At 43.0% G+C, this 23,234-nt stretch overlaps 1 protein-coding gene across 16 annotated transcripts in view; it reads left to right on the top strand.

The window, feature by feature from the left end:
- The window catches only part of KALRN (kalirin RhoGEF kinase), a 642,647-nt gene that overhangs the window by 370,695 nt on the left and 248,718 nt on the right, over nucleotides 1-23,234 (top strand). For 11 of the 16 annotated variants that reach the window (XM_079922555.1, XM_079922558.1, XM_079922554.1 and 8 more), the window contains exons 16-21: nucleotides 4,374-4,493; nucleotides 10,424-10,642; nucleotides 13,713-13,862; nucleotides 16,180-16,294; nucleotides 19,090-19,205; nucleotides 19,708-19,830. In XM_079922555.1, coding sequence (XP_079778681.1) covers nucleotides 4,374-4,493; nucleotides 10,424-10,642; nucleotides 13,713-13,862; nucleotides 16,180-16,294; nucleotides 19,090-19,205; nucleotides 19,708-19,830 — 843 coding nt within the window. The remainder of the gene's footprint in view (nucleotides 1-4,373; nucleotides 4,494-10,423; nucleotides 10,643-13,712; nucleotides 13,863-16,179; nucleotides 16,295-19,089; nucleotides 19,206-19,707; nucleotides 19,831-23,234) is intronic. The other 5 variants (XM_079922559.1, XM_079922557.1, XM_079922563.1 and 2 more) reach the window with 1 other exon arrangement.

Below are 23,234 nucleotides of genomic sequence, written 5' to 3'. Positions count from 1 at the left end.
AAAGGGAGAGGCCACCACGTGTTACGATACAGCTCTGTCGCTAGAGCTCAGAGATTAAAGGTTTAGATTTGGCCTTCACAACCTTATGTGCAGTCACACCACAACTATATTAAACTGAAGCTCTGAGGAGAGGTAATGTCACGGACATTGACTGAAAATTATTTTCAAGTATTTAGAACAAAGGAAACTGATTCATGCAACTGACTTGCTTTCTGAGGGATGATACATAGGACTTTGTATCTAAGATAAATGGCCCCAGCATCTCCAGAGAAATGCTGGATCTTGAAGGGAAACCATTCCCCTGATTCCTATGGTCCAGAGCCATAGACCACCCAGATGCCCCCTTTCTTCTAGAAAAATAGTTCAGATTATTCCCCAGACCCCACAGAATGCTCTGATTGCTTTCCAGGAAAATTGCTACTCTGGTAAGGATAGCCTCACATTTATTAGATAATTCAGGAAGATTTGAAAAACCTATTTAATGCTCATAAAACTAAGTGAATTTCCATGTTTCCTGCAGAGCAATGCATTTAGCAGAAAATAGGCCGAAATGGATTTATAAGATGTTGGAACTCTAAGCTTTGGGGAAAGAAATTGTACTTATCATTTGTCTACTAAAGACATTGACTTAAATTACCCCTGTGGACCAAATACTGGCCAAAATTTGCATATGATCAAGATGGAAATTTAAATCAGAGGAGAAGATATCCTCTCCTCATATTCCTGTATAGAATACTGTTTCGTTCTGTTCACTGTACATAAAAGCTAGAAAGGAGTTGGAGTAGATCCAAAAGAGAGGCAGCCATAGGCACAAGGACTATCCATTTGTTTCAAAATGGAGATAATTAGGAAGACACACAGTCATAGTCTATAAAACCCTGAGGGATGGACACATATAATCTCATAAATTGTGAATTTTTAGAACTAAGAAACACTAGAAGTATGACAGGCTCCCAGTTACCACCTGAGGGGCTGACGATTTTCCTGTGGCTGGAGTTTCAGAAATCACTGTGCCTTGTGATAAGTCATCTGCAGTAGCAGGAGTTAGACTCCGTGTCCTTCAGTGCAGCCTCATAGCTTTCCTGTCAGTATGGCCTAGGGAACACAGCCATAGCCAAGCAGCTTCCCCAGCCTACGTGGCTACAGTGTCCAGCTTGCCCAGCTTAGGTGGCGTCATCATTTTGGACATTCACGTCCAGTTAACCACATCCATGCTTCTAACTCGGGGTTATCTGAACTTTCTTGGCCTGAGGAACCAATAGATCTCCATCTTCAGTTCCCCCCTCACCCCTGACTGAGCTGAACTGGTTGCCTAGCCCCCAAGTCCCCAAGCAGCAATACTCTTCCCATCCCTCATTTCTGCAGAGCTAAGTTCCTCTGGTATCCTATGGTTATAGGGGCAGTCTCTGAATTTTGAAAGAAGTATGGAATATTATGGCTCAAAATGACCTTAAAAGACCATCTAACTTATCAGTAAACTGTTGTCTAAGATGAATGATCAATATAAAATGTTCATGTTAAGGATTACATTATATGGTTTGCAAAATACTTTTACATTAATTATTTCATTTCATCCATACCCTGCGATTTACCATTTTACAGTTAAGAAGACTGAGCCTCAGAGAGATTAAGTGATGTTTTCAAAGTCATGCAGCTCAAGATTAGTAGGACTACCATTTTCGCATGTTTGTTACAAAATTTCTTCTACTACCTTTCTCTCATTTGGATGATCACACAAGAATAAATAGCCAATTTTATGAACTAGAAAGATAAAGGATGACAGTAATAGAAAATTATACCAACAAGAGTTAGCATTGATCAGAGCACAAAGACTGATGATAATAAAACAGCTAAGTATTTACATCACATCAGAATATGTCAATAAGCTCTACAAATACTAGAATAAAAGTTAATATTCCTAAACTTTTTCTCTTCTCATTGTGAGACGTGTAAATGAAGAATCATAGCATTAGCTAGTTTTGCCTCAAAACTAAAAATCGCTAGCACCACCATCATCAGGCTTTGCATTTTACGGTACGCTGCATCAAGCCTGATATAGGAAGGGAAGGTACCATTATCCTATGAAAAGCTGAGGCTCCGAGGAGTTAAGTGGTTTTACCAGGCAGTAACAAAGCCAGGTGTTCTGACTTCAGATTTTATGCTCTTTCTACACATTCCCAGTTTTGCTTCTAGGACTGAGTCTGGGACTTCAGCATGGGAGGTTTGATTTTCGGGAGATAAAAATACTTGGTAGTTTAATCATTGGCATCAGTCCCACCCCTGAACCCAAGCCATTGACTGAACTACAGTGCATTTTTATCTTCCTAAAATCAAACCTCCCATGTTGAAGTCCTGGAATGCCTATGTAAACAACATTTGGGAAATAAAAATGAACAAGGATATCAAGGATATGGCATCATTTAATGAAAGATATAGAGACTAAAACCTGTAGTATTTCTAAATGGAAAACCCGGTCGATGGTGACCTCACAACCATAGCTATAACTGATGTTTTCAGTTGACTGAAACTAGAGAGGAAAATATTCCAGCAAGACTCAGGAGGCCCAGAGGGAATCGAATTGTCCCTCAAGCATTGATTTGTGATGCACATTGAGAAAATGTTTCTCTGACACCCTCAAGTGAATCTTGAACCAAGCAAGATGTGATGAATCACTGCAGAAGGACTTAACGTCGTTCAAAAATATAAATTGTGAGCTCCATTTTCCAAAGGGGTGAAGCATTTGGGCATGCAATCCATGGATGCATGTACCCGAACTTGCAGCCAGCTTTTAGAAATCATTAACACCTCTGTAGTCAGCCAGCTACAGCACACCAGTGGCATCAGAGATTTCACACATACGCTCTGAGCAGTTATTTCCTGGAACTAATTGCTTTACAGATTGGCATCTCATCCACAATCTGCCAGACTGCCCATGAATTAACATCTCAATCCAAGTAGCCCAGCTTCAGTGGGATTTATGTCCCGATGTTATCCATGCACAATATGGTATCAGTCATTTTCTGCCTAAGGAGGACATTTGAGAAATGCCTGTGAGGGTTATGGAATAGGAGACCAGACTTAATATTTTTCTAATTGTTTAACATGAAGAAGTTGAGAGAAGAAGAAAAAAAATCTGAAACAGATTGTGGTGTCTTCTGCTTTGCCTTGAGGGAACAGATGGATGGTATTTACTGATCTTAACGTTTCAGAAGAATTTTTATTTCCTCTCCAAGCAAACTCTCAGACTCCTTAATAAAGCAAATATTTGGCAATTTTCTGATGACCAAACACAAGGTAGATTTTCAAGGCCTGTTACTTCCAGTTTGATTATTTGCACTTGACTCTATTAGCTGGATTATTGCCACATCTCTATTTTAGCTGGGACTGTCTAGACAGTGTCAGCTATTTCTCCTTCTATTTTAATATTCCCTAGCTGAGTTTTCTTTCCCCCAGTACTAATTAAGGTCACCTAGAAATTTTACTCAGCCTAGCCATTGCCTCTAAATAATTTAAATCAATTATAACATATTCTCCCTTTTTCTAATGATCCAGTGTATGGATGATTCATGCTATTTTGCTTGTTTTATTTCTCCTCCCTTTGGATTGTTTAACCAATCAAAGCTCAAACCTGTCTACTCTTGGCTATTTTGCAAGGTATAGGAGGTTGGACACACTGCTCAGGTGTGACTTGGGTATTTTCCACGGTGACTTGGGTATTTTCACTCTTTCAAAAACGTTACTGCATACCTGTCGTATGAAAGGTACTGTGCTAGGCATTGGGTGAGATTAAAATATGACTCATATATTACTCTAGTCTTCCGGAAGTTTGCATTGTAAGGGGAGGAGATGAAACATAGGTCGAAACAACTGAATAAGGCAGGCTTTGGTGAGTGCCACGAAGGTGGTACATGCAAAATGATCTGGGTTTCACTAGATGACGAAGAGATTGTTCCTAATGGGAGTGGTTAGGTATAGAAGATTTCAAGCAGTTGTTGATATTTGAATTGGGCCTTAAAAAAATGAAAGGGATACCAACAGATGGAATTTATTTATTTATACCATACTATGTTCCAGATAGAACCTCGGAAACATACATACAATGCAATCAGATGAAGTAATGTTTAAATTAAGGGGCTGAGGAGCCTGGGATTGAGGAGTGATAAGGGGAGGAAAGAAAAGATGAAGCTGGGAATGAGGTTGGTACTTAAAATAAGTACCTTATGGCGCAAGGTATGAGGCAAATTTAAGGAGATTTTAATTATCCAGACTCTTCCTGTCCTGTCTTCAACTGTGGGTAGGAGATAGCAAGCTCTCTGACTGAAGGGCCTGTCACAGAAAGGCCATTCACCTGTGCTCTTGTCCCAACTCCCTAGGTCCTGGGATGGATCCGCAATGGGGAGTCAATGCTCAACGCCAGCCTGGTCAACGCCAGCTCTTTGTCGGAAGCAGAGCAGCTGCAGCGGGAACACGAGCAGTTCCAATTGGCCATCGAGGTAACACCCAAATCTGGCTGCACTGTCCTCCCTTCCCCTCTCTACTCTGCACCTTAGGCAGGATGATTCCTCAAGATGTGGGTCTTCCTTTATGCGGTGAAGCCATTACTCTTTCTAGTGAAATGGGCCAGGTAGCCTCCCTATGACCCAGGAATTGATGGAGAAACAAATGCAGGGCTTCATCACCCCAAGGAAGCCTGGTATTGGAAGACAAGTATTCACACTCCAAATGTGGATCTTTCTTACTTATTGGTACCTTTAACTTTCAAGGCCCCTGGTCCACTGAGTTTTTTATACATTATGGACTATGCACCATGTGAGAAATGTAAAGCTAAAAGGTTAGAAGTCACCTCTAGTTGAAGCTCCCTCAGAATTGAGGATAAACAACTGCAGAAGTCATTAGTAAACTAGGATTCCATTTTTAAACATTTGGTTTACATGTAACATTTAGATTCCATTGTCAGATCAGCCTTTTAACAAGAGTAGTGAGCACGGGAGCAGACTGTACTAGATAGTTTGATTCACTGAAAATAGTTGTTCAGTAATGCTGGTGGAAGTCATATTTAAAGAATAAACTGAAACCAGAAACTCACCAAGACTTGTTTTAAAGGCTATTTTAAAATAAAACTCCACTTATGATAGTCTAATATAAATTTTGTCTTGCTTTAAATAATATCTTTAATTATCCTTTCTACTAGAACATTTCCTTCCCAAAGAGACTCGAACTGATTGTTCTAGAGTGGTGTAGGGAAAAGAGTAGGAAATGGGACATGGGAACTATGTTAAAAATAAAATAAGTTCAGTACCAATGGGAAAAGAGATAAGGAGTGAAAACCTCAAAGACATCCATTACTTGTGGTTCAGTATAAAACTTAACCCACTTCTGAGTGTGTAAGAAATGCAAAGGTGATTGTCTTCTACTAAAAAAACACAACAATGATAAAATTTTAACCGTCCATGCCAATAAGTATATCTTTAATACAGTGATCCAACTGATTGCTAGCTATTTTTAAGCTAGTATTGATTGATTTCAACCATTTAATTTTCCAAACGCTATCTTGTATGTGAAAACATAGCATTGATATGAATGATATATTTCTCTAAGATGTCTGATAACTTCTTAGGAACCCTTGCTCATACCAGACTCCTGTCTGAGATTTGAGATTTAAAAATAAACTGTGTATTACACACACAGTATGGACAAATTATTTTCTAAGGAAGAACTAACCAGAGGAAAGAAGTTTTATCATCAGCTCTGTTGCATTTTACTGGCATGCCCAAATATTAGAGTGTTGGAATCTATTCATTGTAAAGGAAAAATCAAGATTGGGATTATAATCAAGAATTAGGCACACAGTGGTCAAAACCCCATCGAGAGGCAGCAGTGAAGAGAACGAAGGTTGGGCAGTCACATTCAAGGCTTGGCATGAAGCTGTGAGGGATGCTAGGCAGAGAGAGAACAGCCTTTGGTGATACCTCCTCCTTGCTTATCTTGAATGTGGAGGTTTACCTGCCCCATCAGGTAATTAAATTTTCAGTCCCTTAATCAAACGTTGGGCAAGTAAAACCAAGCATTATAAAACAAACAAACAAACAAACAAACAAAAAAACACCAAAAACCAAGCGTTATGACACCCTTGAGTATCTCAATGAGCTAGTAGAAAATAGTGGGTAAATGCATTAGCAATACTATTGAAATAACGACGTTCCACCTGACTTGCATATGCAGTGCGTATGAATTTGTATTAGATGCTGTTGCATCCTTAACAGAATAGAGGCTCACTAAGCATCTATATCTCTTTAATTTCATGGATGCAACTTGATCAAATATTCTTAGAATAGATGTTGAGATATAGACCCCTGTCGAGTTTATGTCTGTGGACTCAAGGGGACATGGCAGAATAGATAGGATTTCTCATAGATCTTGGGAATGGAAGGTAGGCAGGGTCTGCAGCTTGGCTAGGATATTGAAGAGAACAGAGCCAGAATTTCAACATACGTTCCTTCTCCAGATGGCTTGTGCTTCTCTCTAAATGTGTCAGTTTAGACCAGGTTCTGCGTTGGGGGAAGGTACACCAGGGGATTTAAGCAAGTTGATAGGAGATCTAACTAGTCTGGTTTGATTTAACCCATTTTGATACTGTTACTGGAGGCCTTTACAGTGATCACTGACAGGGAACATAATTTGACTTCTTGAGCCCTAAGAAAGAACCCTGGGCTCCAGAAGGGAAAATAAAATGGCTATAGGTAAGATGATCATATAAGTTATTGTTAGAACTGAGACACTTTTAAGAGTGAAGGAGGGAATTGTTAATAACTAAGCCAGGAAAATCAGCATGTACTAGAACTCTCATGGGCAAACCAAGATGTTTGCTCACCCTAGCTTTGGTGGCCTCATCAGTCTGAAGGTTTTGGTCTCCTTAAAGAAGGTCAGAATGTTTACCTGAGGTAGCCTTGGTTACAGGAAAAGTTCCCCCGAGCCATTCAGAGTGCAGAGCAGTACACAGCTCTCCAGAAGCATAGCTTTATCAATAAACCCAGATTATTGTTTGTTAGTATCCAAATGTTATGGCTGATGTGTCTTCAAGAACTGTGAACGTCATAGAGACACACTTGATTTTAAAATCCATTTTTATTTGAAATCCTCTTATGTATTTTAAGCATAAGCATTATGACAGAAACAGTAGTTAAAACTGGATAATAAATTCAGTTGATTTGGTTCGGTTTTCTTCCATGTCCTCCTACTAAATATGAACATCCTTGATAATCCATGTCTCAAAGATACAGCACTCAATAGGATTAGATAATAGTAGAAATAAATGCAAAATAATGACTCAAGCTTGAGCAAAGCAGAGATTATGTCATATGCATAAGAGTTTATCATTTAGGTAATCAAAGGGAAGACGGGGCTCCCAGGACTGTTAGATAATAATGAGTTTCAGAATAAGGAAGAGGATTTGTTACACAGCATAAATTATAGGAAAATGAAAGTTACTCCTCTATCTCCTCCATTCTCAGAGAAAATATATAATAACAAATTTATGATGACAATTATATGCTGGTTTCATATACTGAGGAGAGGCCAAATAATTATCAGAATCACTAATGTTCACTTGGTGAACCCTTTCTCTGAGTGAGAAACTGTAGATACCGTTCTAATCGCTAGAGATGAAATGGTGTGATATGGTGGAAAGGACATAGATTTGGGAATAGGTCAAACCTGAATCTGGTTTCATCACTTCCTTGGATGTACATTTTTGGGCAAGTCCCTTAACCAGCCTGAGTCTCAGTTTCTTCATCTGTGAAGTGGGAATAATAATATCCACCTTGGAGTAGTATTATGAGAACTAGGAAAAAAATGCATAAGTACAGTTCCTAGCACAGAATATATACCTGGTTAAATGACAGCTATTAAAGGGATTTTTTTAAAACAGTCCTTGCCTTGAGAGTTTCACTGTCTTAAGTAAGGAAAATCAGCCAGGCGTTAGATGAGTGATATAGGTATTCAGAAGAGGGTAGTTTTTAGTAAGTCTCAAGCTGTCCAAAAAGGCCTCTTTGAAGGAGGTTGGATCTGAACTGAGTCTCTAAGGGAGACTGGATCACAGATGAGAAGATTCTAAGATGTGTTCCTTAAAGGCAGGGAGAATGAAGATGGCAAGGGCAAGTTTGTTTTCAAATGGTCTTTGTGAGGAAGTAGTAGTACATGATAATGAAGTACTTGGGACCACAGTGTGAGGGGCTTTTCATAACATCCTCTAAAGTTTGGACTTGATTTCATAGCAGTGGGCGAACCATTGCAGGCGTTTGAATTGAGAGATGGAAGTGATGTTTAGAGCATAAAATTAGGGTTTTAGCACTGGAAAGGATGTTAGGATTCTCTTAATTGAAGCACTTCCTGTTAGAGAGAATCTGTCAGAAATGTAAGGGACGGGTTCGATGGGTTAGAAATGGAAGGCAGGAGAAGACTAGTCAGGTGACCACCACAGAGGCCTAGGTGTGAAGTGGTGAGAGCTGGACTGGGTTTCAGGCCGAGGAGCAGCAGGCAAGGATGATGACAAGACTGTGGTCCTAGATGGAGTGAGGAGGGCACCATCAACAGGATGGTGGACTGCCGTGGAAGACTGTTTCAGAGGGAGGAGGAGTTTAGGTTTAGGTGTGGAACTTGAGCAGACATCTGGGAGGAGGGTGGAGGCTCTGATTGGACAGTAAAGCCATTCTCATTCCTTGGCAAGGGTTCCTCTTCTCTCTGGGAAGATAGTTCACTTCTCCTGAGAATGCATCTTTGTAAATGACTAACATGGGGCAGGCAGCTAGATCATCCGAATCAGTGCTACTGACCTAGGTGAGAGGTGTGACAGGCAGCTGACCCTCACATCCGAAGACAATTAAAGACGAGGCTCAGATATCAGGCGAGAAATATAGATTGGAGAGCCATTTACAAAGAGGAAATGATAGAAGCCAAGGGAAAGGATGAGAACTCTACAGACAGGAACCAAAACCAAGAATGGACCTTGGGGTGCCTCTACATTGAGGAGGCGGGAAAAGAAAATGGTACCAATAAGTAAAACAGAGAAAGAAACCAAGGATTTTTAGTGGATCATGTCTACTTGTTAGTTTATTTTTCTAGCTTCATCCAGCAATTAGGAACCCAGATGCTAATGTGGTCATCGGGACTGAAGCCCGACTCAGGGGCAAAGCCAGGGAATAAAGGAGTCTAGGCTGCTGGAGGAGGTCGTGCTAACATAGCTAACACTGAGGACAGATTCAGGCGTGGGGCGGGGGAGGGCAACCAGGAGGTGGCTGATAGACTCTCTAGACAGGCTGCCATCTGCCATGAAGGTGAAGGGGGAGACAGAGGTGAGAAGAGGGGGAGGTTGTACTCACACACAGGAGTGCGGATGGATTCGCTCTGGGGAACTGTCCCAACACTGCAGCCCAAGAAGGGCAGAAATCATTCTGGAGTGAGGTGCTGGGCTTCTAGCTGCTCTTCTCCACTGCCAGCTAAGCTCTACTTTGAAAGTGCAAAGGCCAAATTAGTACTGTGCCATTGGGTTGAAATGATTCCAGCAGCTGAAGTTGGGATAATATTAGCTCTCTGAAGTCGTATGGCTCATCCACATCCGTCCTTTATTTTAATAAATTGTGATCCCATTTGGCTCTCTCCCTGCCACCCAGTTCTCCAACCTGTTCTCCCCACCCCCTACAGTTAAAGTGAACTCAGAGAATGACACTTACCCTGAATAAGAAACAAACCTTCTACAATATAGATTATCCTAAAGGCAAACATAAGTAAGGTAGTAATGTGGGATGATGTGTTAAGCTAAATTATCTACTGTGCTGCTCTTTTCCCATGGTAACTAAGAGATGGTGTGAGGTGCTACTCTTCTACTTTATTAACCTGCCAAATGTCTTCCTTATACTGGAACCTTTTTAAAACTGATCATTCATGTTTAAAATGATTGCATTGTTGGTTGAGATTTGTGTGACCTGGGGATCTTTTTTATGGGCTGTGTTTATTTGATCTGCAGAATGGGACTACAGCAGTAACCTCCTTTGAAAATTCATGATGAATAATTTTATGATTAGATTTGAAAAGGAAATTTAACTAATGGATGAATCAATCAGGAAGCAGATTTATACACAACTGCGTTTCTCTAGCACAGAAACTGAAATGTCTTTAAAATGCAGAGTGGTGCAAGTAAAGAGAAAGGAGTAGGGGCAGGAGATAGGGACCTGAACAACTAGTTAATGAAAATGTTTGATATTCTTTTTAAAAATATGCTTAAGAAACAATGATGACAACATGTTTGAATCAGTCATTTAAAGCTCTTTAACTTTTCTGCATCTTTCCACTCACGCCTCACTCCACCCCCTCCCATACCACGCCTGGGTCGTTCCCACGGACCTCTCTCTCCTCCCCTTGTGCCCAGTCCCTCTTTCATGCCACTTCCTTGCAGAAGACACACCAGAGTGCCCTGCAGGTACAGCAGAAAGCTGAGGCACTGCTCCAGGCTGGCCACTACGACGCGGACGCCATCCGGGAATGTGCCGAGAAGGTGGCCCTCCACTGGCAGCAGCTTATGCTGAAGATGGAAGACCGGCTGAAACTGGTCAATGCCTCAGTGGCCTTTTACAAAACTTCTGAGCAGGTGAGGGAGAGGGCTGTGGAATGTGTGGGGCTGAGACTGACGGAGGACTGTTTTCTGCCTCACACTGCAAATCTGCAGCATCTTCCTCAGCAAGAAGCCACTCCTCTCAGTACTAGCCTTTGAGAGTAGAAGAATGATCTGTGGAAATACCATGGTTTGCTTCCTTATAATCCTTTCCATTAGAGGAGTGGACTATGTGATTTGTTTCTTACAAATTTCTCAACCTCACAGGATTTCGGTGTTGAAGTAGAAACTGGGTAGGTGTAGGCTGAGTGCCAAGTTTGAGTGGTGTACTAGTTAGCTCTTGCCACAATAATGCTGTGTAACAGATCACCCCTCAACCCAGTGGTATAAAACAATAAGCACATATTTTTTGTTTAAGTATCCGGTGTTCAGCTGATCTCGGCTGAGCTTGGTAGAACTAGGCTCCAAGCTGCAGGTTGGGTCTGGATCTGTTCCTATATTTCTCCTTCTTGACCAGCAGCTACCTGAGGCATATTTATGGTGAAAAGCAGGAGTGCAAGAACCCAAAATCTACTGTGCAAGTGCATTTCAAATCTGCTTGTGTCACGTGCTCTGACATCCTTTTGACCAAACAAGTCACATGGTCAAGCCAACATCAACCAAGCATGGCAGTATATGTCTCCTGTGAAGGTTGGGAGAGGAGAGTGACAATTTGCTGAACACAGTCTAATTTACCACAGTCAAGCACTATGCACTGCTTGAAAAACACACAGCTCTTTCATTCATGGGGTTCCCAGTCTAATAAGGAGACACAGCTTTCTGTCATTGGAGAACTGTGAGCCTAACTGGTAGGATGGTGCAGCTGTGGGAGAAAAGGTAGGAGACACCTACAGCAGGGCCATAAAAATGCAAACCCATTACTAGTACATCTGTACAGCAATATGCGCAAGGGCTAAGAGGATTTTTAAATGATTTGGGTGCTGTTAGGGGACTCTTTTCATGAAACAGAGGTTTAAGACAGGAGTAATTTTATTCAGTATAAAATAATTTCCTCATTCAAATCACTCCCTGGTAGAAATAGAGAAACCTTCTCCTCTGGGTGACTTACAGGGACCATGGGAAAGTCTATCTAGAGCAAACGTAACATGCCTGTCAGAGGGCCCTGCAGCCAGTATTCATCTTCAGACCTTCTCTCAGTCCTCCTTTCAGTGTTTCAGAGAAATGATGTCTTTGATGGCCTCGGAAGTGGGAGCAGCAAACTAACGAGATAAAGAGCTTCTCCAGTTGATCTGTAAATTCAGCACATCCCAATCACACCCCAGCAAGCTTTTTTTTTTTTAATAGAAATCGATAGGCTGATTCTAAGATTTACATGGAAATGCAAAGAGACTAAAATAGCCAAAACAGTCTTGAAAAGGAAGAACAAAGTTGAAGGAGTTACACTACCTGATTTTAAGACTTACCCTAAAGCTGCAGTGGTCAAGACAGAATGGCACTGGTGTAAGAATAGACACAGTTGAACAGAGTAGAGGTTCCAGAAGTAGACCCACATATATACAGTCAGTTGATTTCTGAGAAAGCGATTCAATAAGTAAAGTCTTTGTAACAAATGGTGCTAGACAACTGAATATCCATATGAAAAAAATGAGGCTTAACCCCTGTCTAATATCGTATACAGATTTTAATTTGAGATGGTTCAAGATGCTGAAGGGGACAAAGCAGTAGATTGAGTCAGGAAATTTGACCCTGAAATGACCTTACCAAAGGTCACTTTATCTCTCTAGATTTCTGTTTCTTCACCTATTAAATTAGAGGACTTATGCTGGATAATCTTTCCATTTCCTCTAGCTCCCAAATTGATCGGTTTTAAGTCCAATACTGTCATGGGATAGGTGTCAAGTACTCGTTTTCTTAAAGTTTTTGTGTGTGTATAATCTGTTTTCTCTCACGACGTGAGCCTCCTGCATGTTTTCAGGCCTTGCAACAGGAGAGGTGTGTGGTGCTAAAGAAACCAGCTGGAGTTCAGGGATAGGCCTCCTCACGACATGGGAAGCATGTAGGCTATGGGGGTGTTCTGCCTGGGACATCTTTCAGCTTATTTTTCAGTTCAGTTCATAACTCAAAAAGCGTCTTATCCAATGCCACGTCCTTCACCGAAAGAGATGCCTTTCCCAGACAGAGGAGGCCAAGGGTAGTTAGAGCTGCTCTCCCCTGCTGCCACAGACTATTGAAGGAAAGTATAGGAATGAGTTTCTATTTTCTGCATCCTTCCTTAAGCCCTGACACTAGGCTGCCCTGGTCTCCTACTGATGCACTCAACCTAACTTTCCCTCTAAGCCCCATTTGAAATGCTTTTGGTCTTTTGAGTTCATCTATAAGGTCACTTAGAGCATGGCCTCTCAGCATTTTTAGAACTGAAAAACCATCTTAACTATCTTTTAGGTCAACCCAAATTTGTTATCCCTCTGAAGGAAATGTGCATTTTATAATAGCAGGCCTGGAGATGTCATTGCCTTATAGTAGTACCTTGAAACAATTTTGCTGGAATATTTTTCCCCAGGGAGGGAAAAGGTAACATTCATTTACGGCCCATAAGTCACACAACATAGGCAACTTCCTCCTTTACCTCTACTTGAGGCTATTTCCTGTAGGGCAAGGACAGATAGTTGGGCAACCCAGTTATCTTCTTCAAACCTCTTTCTCCCGTTCTACCTAATTCATAGACGTATCATAAGGTTATAGCAATATAATATATAAAAACACTTTGAAAACCCCCAAATTACTAGTCTCTCTTCCTTTCTTGCTCTGCATACTATCCCTAGGTGATGTCATCAACCCCGATAGCTTCAGCCTTCAACTATCAACTGTCAGAAGATAATCCCAAAATCCATATCTCGGTAGTCATTTGTCTCCCAAGCTCCAGACGCTGGATTCTCACTGCCTCCTGGACTTTTCTTAGATGTCTCAGGGGCACTGTGCACCTAAGTCTACAAATTAGATTTGAATGAAAAATGTCACTTCTGTAGGGGTCTCTTAGCTAAAGGTCCTCATAAAATAGGACCTTTAAATGATTAAATTACTAAGTTTTTCCTCCATGATTCATTAGGTCTGTAGTGTCCTGGAGAGCTTAGAGCAAGAATACCGGAGAGATGAGGACTGGTGTGGTGGACGAGATAAATTGGGGCCAGCAGCAGAGATCGACCACGTCATCCCACTCATCAGTAAACATTTGGAACAAAAGGAGGCCTTTCTTAAGGTGAGAGCACATTGTCATCCAAGGTCTGGGACTTTAGTCTTGGTTTTTATCTGCTGTCTCACTCTCCCCATTGCCTCCGCCTCCTCCTTTCTGTCTCTGTCTCTCTGTCTCTCTCTCTCACTGCTTCATGTGGGCTTCCCATACCCCTCTATTTTCTAGCTTCTTATCTAAAGGGGGCATTTGTAGAGGGGCTATTGGCTGGTTAATTTGAAAAGTTGAAAGGTTACAGTTCAAACATTCTTTATTTCTCTCAGCACTTTTTTGTGTAATTAGGCAATTAGGATGCTTCGTTTCTACTGGTGCCATGTACAAATATCCTGATATCCCATTGATGTTAAGTGAGAAAAATACCTACTTTCATTTATCTATAAAAATATTTTAATTGAAATATATAAGCCTAGATAGAAAACTATTAAAATACATCTTTTATAAATGGATGATGCAAAATTTAGGGCAAGAGTTAAAGAAATACATTTAGACATCTTATTTATTTATCAGTCTGATGATTACCAATTACCAATGAATGTAACACTGTTTATTGTGCTGTATGAAGAGAGAGATACCTTATTTTGTTTGTTTTGTTTTTAAAAGAGCCTTAGCTTCCCAGAGAGGAAGCACAGTCCTGCTCTTAATAGCTTTCAGCTGGTGTGGGAAGTTCTCCTAAGCCTCTTTCCTCCTGCCTTTGATCTTCTCTCTGACAGAGCCTTCAGTGTTAAAACTTATCTAAAGGCTCCATTTTCTCTCAAATTCCCTGCTTTCGTGTTCTGCTTCCTTTCAGGTTTCTGAAAGCACAAAAGAGAATTTTTATACCCTGACATGTTGCCACTGATTTTCTACAATTCTGTAATTAACTGCCTTTCTTTTATTAGGGATTTTCTCTACTTGACCACCTCTTTAAGTTTTATTTTTATTCTTTTTTAAAGATGACCTCTCCCTGCCCTTCTCCCGTCTATCTGGTATCTGTACCCGCATTTGATCAAACCTCTTAGTAATCAGCTAATAAGATTAAATAGAAATTCTTCCATACAGGGCTTAAGATGATTTTAAAAGTCTTCCCTATGACGAAACAAAGTTTAAAAGAAAACAATTTATGTAGGGCGTGTCAGATATTTTAAATAGAAGTATAAAGGTATGTCTTCATAAAATTAAATGTTTCTTTTGAAGAAGGAAAAAAGAAAATGTTCTGATGTTTTCCATACGTGCCTAAAACCACAGTTGAAAAACTCCTTATTGTTGTGGGAATTACAAGCCCAATGGACGGAAGCTCGAGCTCCCCATGTGTATACATTAGTTGATTTTGGATTCCTTAGCTTTGGACCACTGTCCAGCTGTTAAATTCACGGGCCTCAGAGTGGAAGGACCCACTAGCAGTCTTTTACCAGAGCTCCCAGGAGCCACTGTTGGGAATGCAACATTTAAAGTAGTTTTTTTACCATATGATTTGTAGAATCAGATGCTAAGTATAAAGACGTTTAAAAGTTAACAGTTTTGTCTAGAGATAATTTAATTCTGAAAACTGTGGATTGAAAATTAATGGACTAGCGTGTATTACCTCTACCATCAGGAAAAATACTGCTTTTTAAAGAAATTCAGAAAATCTCTTGTCTTGAGAGAAACTAGAAGTACTCTGTCGGTAGACCTAGATCCTAGCCCTGACTTGCTTCATGACTCCTGCCCTTGCTGGGCCTGGATTGGGTACAATAGCATGGGACAGACCTGTCCTCTCTGCTACCCACCGCTCTTGTGAGTCTTAAGGGGGCGGTACAATGGCTCTTACCCCTTTACATGATTGATATTTCCCAGCAGTAGGATCCTTAGTAGTCTTATTGAGGCGGGGGTGGGTTTGATGGACAAATGTGTTTCTAAAATGTGGGCAATTTCCATATAGATTTGGAACATACAGTTAATAGGTTTGATCACTAAATTTGCTTTCTCAAGTCTAAATTAAGCTAATGTTAAAGTGGCTTACCCCAGTGGTCATATACGAGGCATTCTGGTGGCAGAGGGAAACCAACCTGAGAGTCACTCTCAGGTGGTCACGCTGAATCAACACGTAGTAGTCAAAGGGTGGCTGATTTCTGGTTTTGTCTGTGATGGAAAGGGGAGAGGCACAGGGAGCTTTTCTTTACTCAACAAAAGAGTGAGTGAGTGTCCTGCATTGGAACTGGAGTATGCATAAACTGGAAGTTGCCCCAGGGCTCTGTTCCCCCAGAGCCCCAGAAGCATCATCACCAGCACCCCTTCTCCAGTGTCTTAGATCATGTGCCCCTACCAGACCCGGACTTACGTGTGGGGCTTCACACCTTGTCTCTCTCAGGCCTGCACCCTGGCACGGCGGAACGCTGAGGTCTTTCTCAAGTACATCCACAGGAACAATGTCAGCATGCCCAGTGCCGCCAGTCACACCCGAGGACCCGAGCAGCAAGTGAAAGGTCAGTGCAAGCCCTGCCGGCCTCGAGCCACTTCAGCCGCATGGACCAGAGCCTGGGTACCTGGTCTTCATGTGACCTCAGATTTCCTGGTTCTTCTCCTTGCATGAGAAGAAGTGTGACGTGGGATGGTGTGGGTGGTGGCGATTCAACATGCCTCAGGATTTGGGATGGGAAAATGACTATAAAATTTCCCCAGAGCTTTTGCATTTATCTTAAGAGTTGAGAACACCGCTAATAGCATTTTCTGAAATGACAGATGGTCTCTAGGTATCTACACTGTGCAGTACATGGCCACTAGTCAACCCCAGAGACCAAGGCTAGGGAGGGAAGTGACGCTGACTTGGCGTGGGGAGTGGGGACAGGCTTGGCGAGCTGCCGAGCAGACAGAGGGAAGCTCTGACCTCTGGGAAGGGCCTCTCTCCTGCTCAAGGAACTCAGGAGGTGTGAAGATCAGAGGCCACTGGGGAAAATTAAACTTAGTAATCAGAGATCCCTACAGAGAAGAGGGAAGCAGCGTTCCTTTCCCAGATGTGCCACCCTGTTTGCAGCCGAGGGGCCCTGTGGCTGGCTAGCATTATGTCACCTTCCCCTTCCTGCAGATTTTTCAAAGCCTGTGTTCTGATGTCCAAGTGCAGGTGGCAGCTCGGGTGAGGCCAGCTGCCTGCTGAGAGTGCACACACCCCACCCCCGCCCCAGTGTGCCGAGAGGGGCAGCCACCCAGGGTGAGCAGGATGTGCCGCACCTTCGTGGGGCCAGGGCAGGGTTTGCCCAAAGGAAAGTTTACCAGATGGGGCACAAATGAAACCTGAAACTCATTAGGATTTTCACCTGAGCTGGATTGATTCTCTCAGCCACCACAGAGGGACCTCAGTGAACAAAACTCTGACTAGGAGACAAAAAGAGTAATAAAGGAAACACAGGTTCTCACTGTCTTTGCCCAATGGAAGCTTCCACCTGAACAGGGACCTACAATCTCTCCTATAGCCATTTCCTTTCCACCTGCTGCCTGGACCCAAAACCAGTGCCACTTATTTTAAGTTTTTATTACAGGAGCAATTATTGCTGCATAACAACGCCTGAAATTCAGTGGCCTACAGCTATAAGCATTTATCATTCAATGACTGTGTTGGCTTGGGGACCAGCTGCCTTGGCTGGGCTCAGTGATGCGATTCTGCTTGAGGCTGCATGTCTGGCTGGCTTGGCCCCTTCACTGCAGGGTGGGTTCTTGTCTGCTCCATGCGGATTAATTCTGGGACTTTGGTTGAAGGGGCAGCGGTTACCCACGAGAACTTCTTATAGAGGTGATGGCAGAGGTTTAAGGGGCAAGCTCAAGTGCACAAGCACACTTCAAGCCCCTCGTTGTGTCCTATCTATTAACAGCCCATTTGCCAAAGAAAGTCATGTGACTGAGCCTGAGTTCGGGGGTGAGGAAGTACACTTTGTCTCTTTGGGGAGGAACTAAAAAGCTACATAATAAGGGCAGAGATATAGGGAGAGGTGAATAATAGGGACCATAAAAGCTCTCAGCCTAAGAGAGGAGAGACAGATTCTGTCCTTAGAGAGCCAAACTTCCATAGGGCATTAAAAGTACACAAAATCAACAAAAACTTCTAAGTACAAGCCCTGCAATTTGGGCTGTGCCTTTTCTGTAGAGCACAGTAACTCGGTAGACCAAGGTGGCTAAGGACCCAGGCTCTTAAGTCAAATAGCTCTACCCCTTTATCTGACTGACCCTGGTTGAGTTTCCTAGCCTCTCTAAGCCTCAGTTTCTTCATCTGTAAAATGGAGATAATAGTGGTCCATGCATCCTGAGGTACTGTGAAAATACGTACCTGCCACATAGTGAGTACTGAATAAGTGTTAGCTTTCCATAGCATCATTATTGTGTATTTTATTAGTATCTGATATAGTTAGCAGGAAGCAGGAGGCAAACAACACAAAATAAATTTTATTGCTTCAAGCTTAGAACAGACTATTAGACGCTTCAGAAATCCACCCACATAACCAGCTGCTTCTAGAACAACGGAAGTAGAGAGAGGGGGGGACATGACATGGACAAACAGCTCCCACGGCCACCGTGGTGCCCCATGCCTTGTACACATCCTCGCACTCACCTTCATTAGAGATGACGTGAGAACAGCTTTTAGCTTTTCTTATGATCGGTCCCAACCAGCATGGAAGTTTGGGCCTAGAGACATGATTCCGTGATGACGTGATTCCAACATAGCTTCCCTAGGCCCATAATTTAGAGGTTTTAAAATTGAGATTGTGCTGTTGAAGTGCTAAGTGCACAGCCCCTTGTATGGGACAGAGCTCGTGGCAAGTGACATGGCTATCCATGCCGTTACCCCAGTCCTCATGCCGTTCCCCTCTGGCCCTCTCCTAGAAGCCCTCAAGAGTGGCTGGTGTTCCTGTCAAGTCCGTTCACTCTCTGCAGGCTCCCAGGCGCCCGTTATGTTAGCTACTATTTTCAGCACCGATCATTCCCAAGGTCTCTTATCATCAAGGACTAGCTTTGGCGTGAAGAGAATCAGAGTCACTTTTAAGTCACCCTGGGGACATCCTCTTCCCCCCTTCATTGATGGCACCTCATCAACAGGCCCTCCCCCAGTCTCCCTGATCTCTGGGAAATGCTCTCTGGACCAAACTTTTGCTCCCTTGCTTCTGGTGCTGGATCAGTCCGATGGGGAGACTTGAAGGTCTCAGTTATCTGGCACCTGGGAGCGGGGCTGAAGCAGCCGGTCAGATTTGCTCAGGACCTTCCTGTGACCAGCGCCCATCTCTCTGCCCTGCAGCCATCCTGAGTGAGCTCTTACAGAGGGAGAACCGTGTGCTGCACTTCTGGACCTTGAAGAAGCGGCGGTTAGACCAGTGCCAGCAATACGTGGTGTTTGAGCGAAGCGCCAAGCAGGTATGTTCAGAGCTTTCCCTGGCGTTGCCTCAGTTCTGGGGACCATACAGAGGCCTAGGTGACCAAGACTTGGGACAGTCCTCAAGAGGGTCATAGGAGCAGGCAGAGTAGAGATGGGAGGTGGGGATGGAAAGAAGAAAGCATCCTTGTGCTGACCAGCCATTCAGCCTTCACCTGGCGCTCTGTTCAGAGTCTGGTACCAGGAGTTGGGAGGAGATGCTGGGGGCAGATTGCTCTAACTCATAGATGACACTGGGCCTGGCCTAGAAGGGTCCCCAGTCCAATGGACAAGACACTCTCTTTGCTGGTGGGTTGTTCCAGCTCTAACAGGGGAGGGCTCTTTCATAAAGTCAGCTTCCACGCTACATACTGATTGAATCGTGCCGGCATTTCCTAGGTCCATCATGCCGTCCCAAACTACAAACCTTCACATCAGAGCATGGAATGTTTTCTTACTAACAGCTGGCTTTTGGGGCACTGAATGGGTTGTTTCCTCCTACAGGCGCTGGACTGGATCCAAGAAACAGGTGAATATTACCTCTCAACACATACCTCCCCGGGGGAGACCGCAGAGGAGACTCAGGAGCTGCTGAAGGAATATGGAGAGTTCAGGGTGCCTGCCAAGGTAGGAAGCATCCCGGAGCCCTCCCCTTCCACCCAGCACTCCTCAATCTGGCCAATTTCACATTGTGGGAGGGAGGACAGCCTCTGTACACAGAAATGCTTGACTACAGAGGCAAGGCGGGGGACACACAGGTAGGATCATTTCCTTTGAGACCAGAACATCCAAAGAGATGCAGCTTTTGGTAGAGCCTCTGTATGCAGGAACTCAACTCCTACACGCTGTGCTTCCAAACGGTACTCATCTTCGTGCTCCAGATTCTGGAATCTGCTGTATTCTTTCAGACCAAATAAGGCAAAGGAATGTATTCATGTGAAATGCACATTGTGTGGGAATATCAGCCACATATTCTTAAAATTTGAATGGCTTGGGAAGTCCACCTTTTGGGAAGGGCCAGTGGCTGTGTGTGGGTTCACAAAGCAGGTTCCGGAGCTGACTACTTCCCTCGGGCCTCACCCTGCAAATGAGCCAGGCTGAAGTCTCTGGGGAGCAAAACATGCACCGGTGCACGTACCACACACGCTCACACCCCCATTCACACCGAGGTGGAGAATGAAAATAATATAATAGAAGGAAATCTCATTTTCATCTGTTTTCCCAGCCAGGATTTGATCGGAGGACCCTTGGCTTTGAGTGAAATCTGATGTCTCAGTTCCCTCTTTGTAGCATCCTTGTCCCTCACACGGGGCTCCCTGCCATGGAGGACCATCCTTGGCATCACTTCCACATAGGGCAGATGCTATTCCCAGGATGAGAGGAGCCTTCGTGAGTCGGGGTGCGGGGCAACGTATTAATGCCTACCTTATCCAGAGATCCCTCTGACACTACAGCAAATTTCTCTCTAATCTGCTGCAACAAAATTAGCCCCTTAGCCTCGTTCCTGAGCTGGTATTTCAGAAGTGGTTATCCACTTTGTGAATCCTACACTCTGAACTCTTGATAGTGGGGAGCCTTCCCCTGCACACTTGTGAGCTTTGGGACCTTTTCACCCAATGTGAAGGACTGTCATTTCAGATAAGAGATTCCTTTCAATACCAGCTAGTGCAGACAGTGCCCAGGAGGTGGCAGACGCACAGAACCCTTTTCAAATCCAAATGAAAATGGTTTTGAATTACCCACTTTGCACCTATCTGCCCCTCTCCAAATAGTGTCAACAACGAACCACTAAGAGGCTGAATAGTATCAGATCCACTGGTGATCCTACTGACGTAGGATGGATCACGGCAGAAACCCAGAGCTTCCTAGGATCAGAGTCTGTCCATCACTGAAGTGGAAATGTGGAGAGCCGTTCAGTCAATTTAATTCATCCTTCCTTTACAGTCTTCCTGTCTTTCTCTTTTCTATTCACATTGTTGTCACCCTAATTGGGTTCCATGCATTTGGCCTTTCCTTCCTTCCAACCCATCCTGCCCTTCACTGGCGTTCATCTTTAAAACACCACTTTGGTCAGATTACCACCCAGCTCAAGAGCTTTAATGATTATGCAGTGCCTTTAGGCAACACTCAACAACGTCTACGACTGTGCCACCTCACCACTGCCACTGTATCTTCAGTTAATGTGTTTATGCAGATTTTATGCTCCAGCTGAATGGATATTATTTTCTTACCCTCCGAGAGATACACCATTTATTTTCTTGCCTCTGTATCTTTTCTATACTATTTCTCTGCCTAGAATATCCTTCCCTTCTCTCTAATTTGTACTTCTTAAGAAGACCCCGCCTTCCCACTTCAGTGCCTCTTCCTCTGTGTCCCTGCCTACAAGCCAGATACAATCGGCGTATCCCTGCACTGCAGACATTGTCTGTGCAGCCCTTAAGGCACCTGACCTGGACCATCCTGTCCTCCCGGCAGCGTTATCTCCTGTATGAGCCTGCAAGATCCCAAAGGACAAGAACCATGCTTTATTCACGTACCTAACTATATCTTATGCATTGAAGGGAGGCTACAGATATTTGAGAACATAAGAGAAAAAGAAGTTTGGGTAGATTTCAACAATGCTTCCTCCCCAAACCTCTATTTAATATGATTCTTTTACTTTGACTCTCTCTCTGTTCTCTCTCCCTCTTAACTGTTTCTCTTAATGGGATTTCATCCTCCCATCTATCATTTCCAAGTTTCAGAGCTATTTGTTATGAGAATATCTACAAGATAACAAGTCCAGCTGGGGACCTTCTGATGAAAGGCAGTAGCCTCCGGCCCCACTGCAGTCCCACTTACCAGAAGCAAACCTCTTTTAGCCAGCCATCTTTGGTTTTAATCTTTATAACCAATAAAGTGAATTTGAAATGGAAACCAAATTGACCTTAAACCGCACGACAGTAAGTATGGTGGCCCTCATGATTGAACAGAGCGACAGAGTATACTGAGTATATTGAATTATTATACTCTGTTCCAAAGAAACAGATCAAGTAGAAGAAACACTGAATATAAAAAGGTACCTTCTATGTAGCCATATACGAATGTGAGAATAAAAATAAGATAAAGAGAATTTGGATGAGGATAAGAGGAAAACAAGATTTTCTTGTTGTGGTATGCTGTGGACAACCCAGTTAGAAGAATGCCAATGATATTTTCCTACTGTTGGTTTCAAAATTTATAAGGGGTCAAGGTACATGGTGATAGGAAAGCTTAATCGTCTTGACATCTGGAAGAACTCTATTTCTTCTAACAGCAAGACTCTTTAGATTCTTCTGATTTTACGATTCCGTAGTTTTTCGTACGTTCACGGGGTTGTGCGGCCATCGCCGCTGTCTAGTTCCGGCATATATCATCCCTCCCCAAGTAAACCCCATATGCATCAGCAGCCACTCCCCTTTTCCCCTCCCCTCAGCCCCTGGCAACCACTAATCTACTTTCTATCTCTATGAGTTTGCCCGTTCTGGACACTTCATGTAAATGGAATCATGGAATCATAATACGTGGTCTTTTACGTCTGGCTTCTTTCACTTAGAGTGTTTTCAAGATTCATCCACGTTGTAGCAGTACTTCATCGGTACTTCATTCCTTTTTGTGACTGGATAATACTCCACTGTATGGATAAACCACATTTTGTTACACATTCATCAGTTGATGGACATTTGGATTGTTTCCAGTTTGGGGCTACTGTGAATAATGTTGCTGTGAACATCTGTGTACAAGTTTTGGTGTGAACATATGTTTTCAGTTCTCTTAGGTATATGCCTGAGAGTGGAATGGCTGGGTCAGGTGGCGACTCTATATTTAACTTTTTGAGGAAATTCCAAACAGTTTCCCAAAGTGCATACACCATTTTCCATTTCCACCAGCGGTGTATATGAGTTCTCACTTCTCTACATCCTCTCCAACACTGGTTATCGTCTGTCTTTTTTGTATAACCATGCTAGCGGGTGTGAAGTGGTATCTCATTGTGGTTTTCATTTACATTTCTC

This window comes from Stenella coeruleoalba, assembly GCF_951394435.1.
Source record: "Stenella coeruleoalba genome assembly, chromosome: 5".
Classification (NCBI taxonomy): Eukaryota; Metazoa; Chordata; class Mammalia; order Artiodactyla; family Delphinidae; genus Stenella; species Stenella coeruleoalba.
Note: the sequence above shows the minus strand (reverse complement) of the source record. Positions and strands in the feature narration are given on the sequence as shown.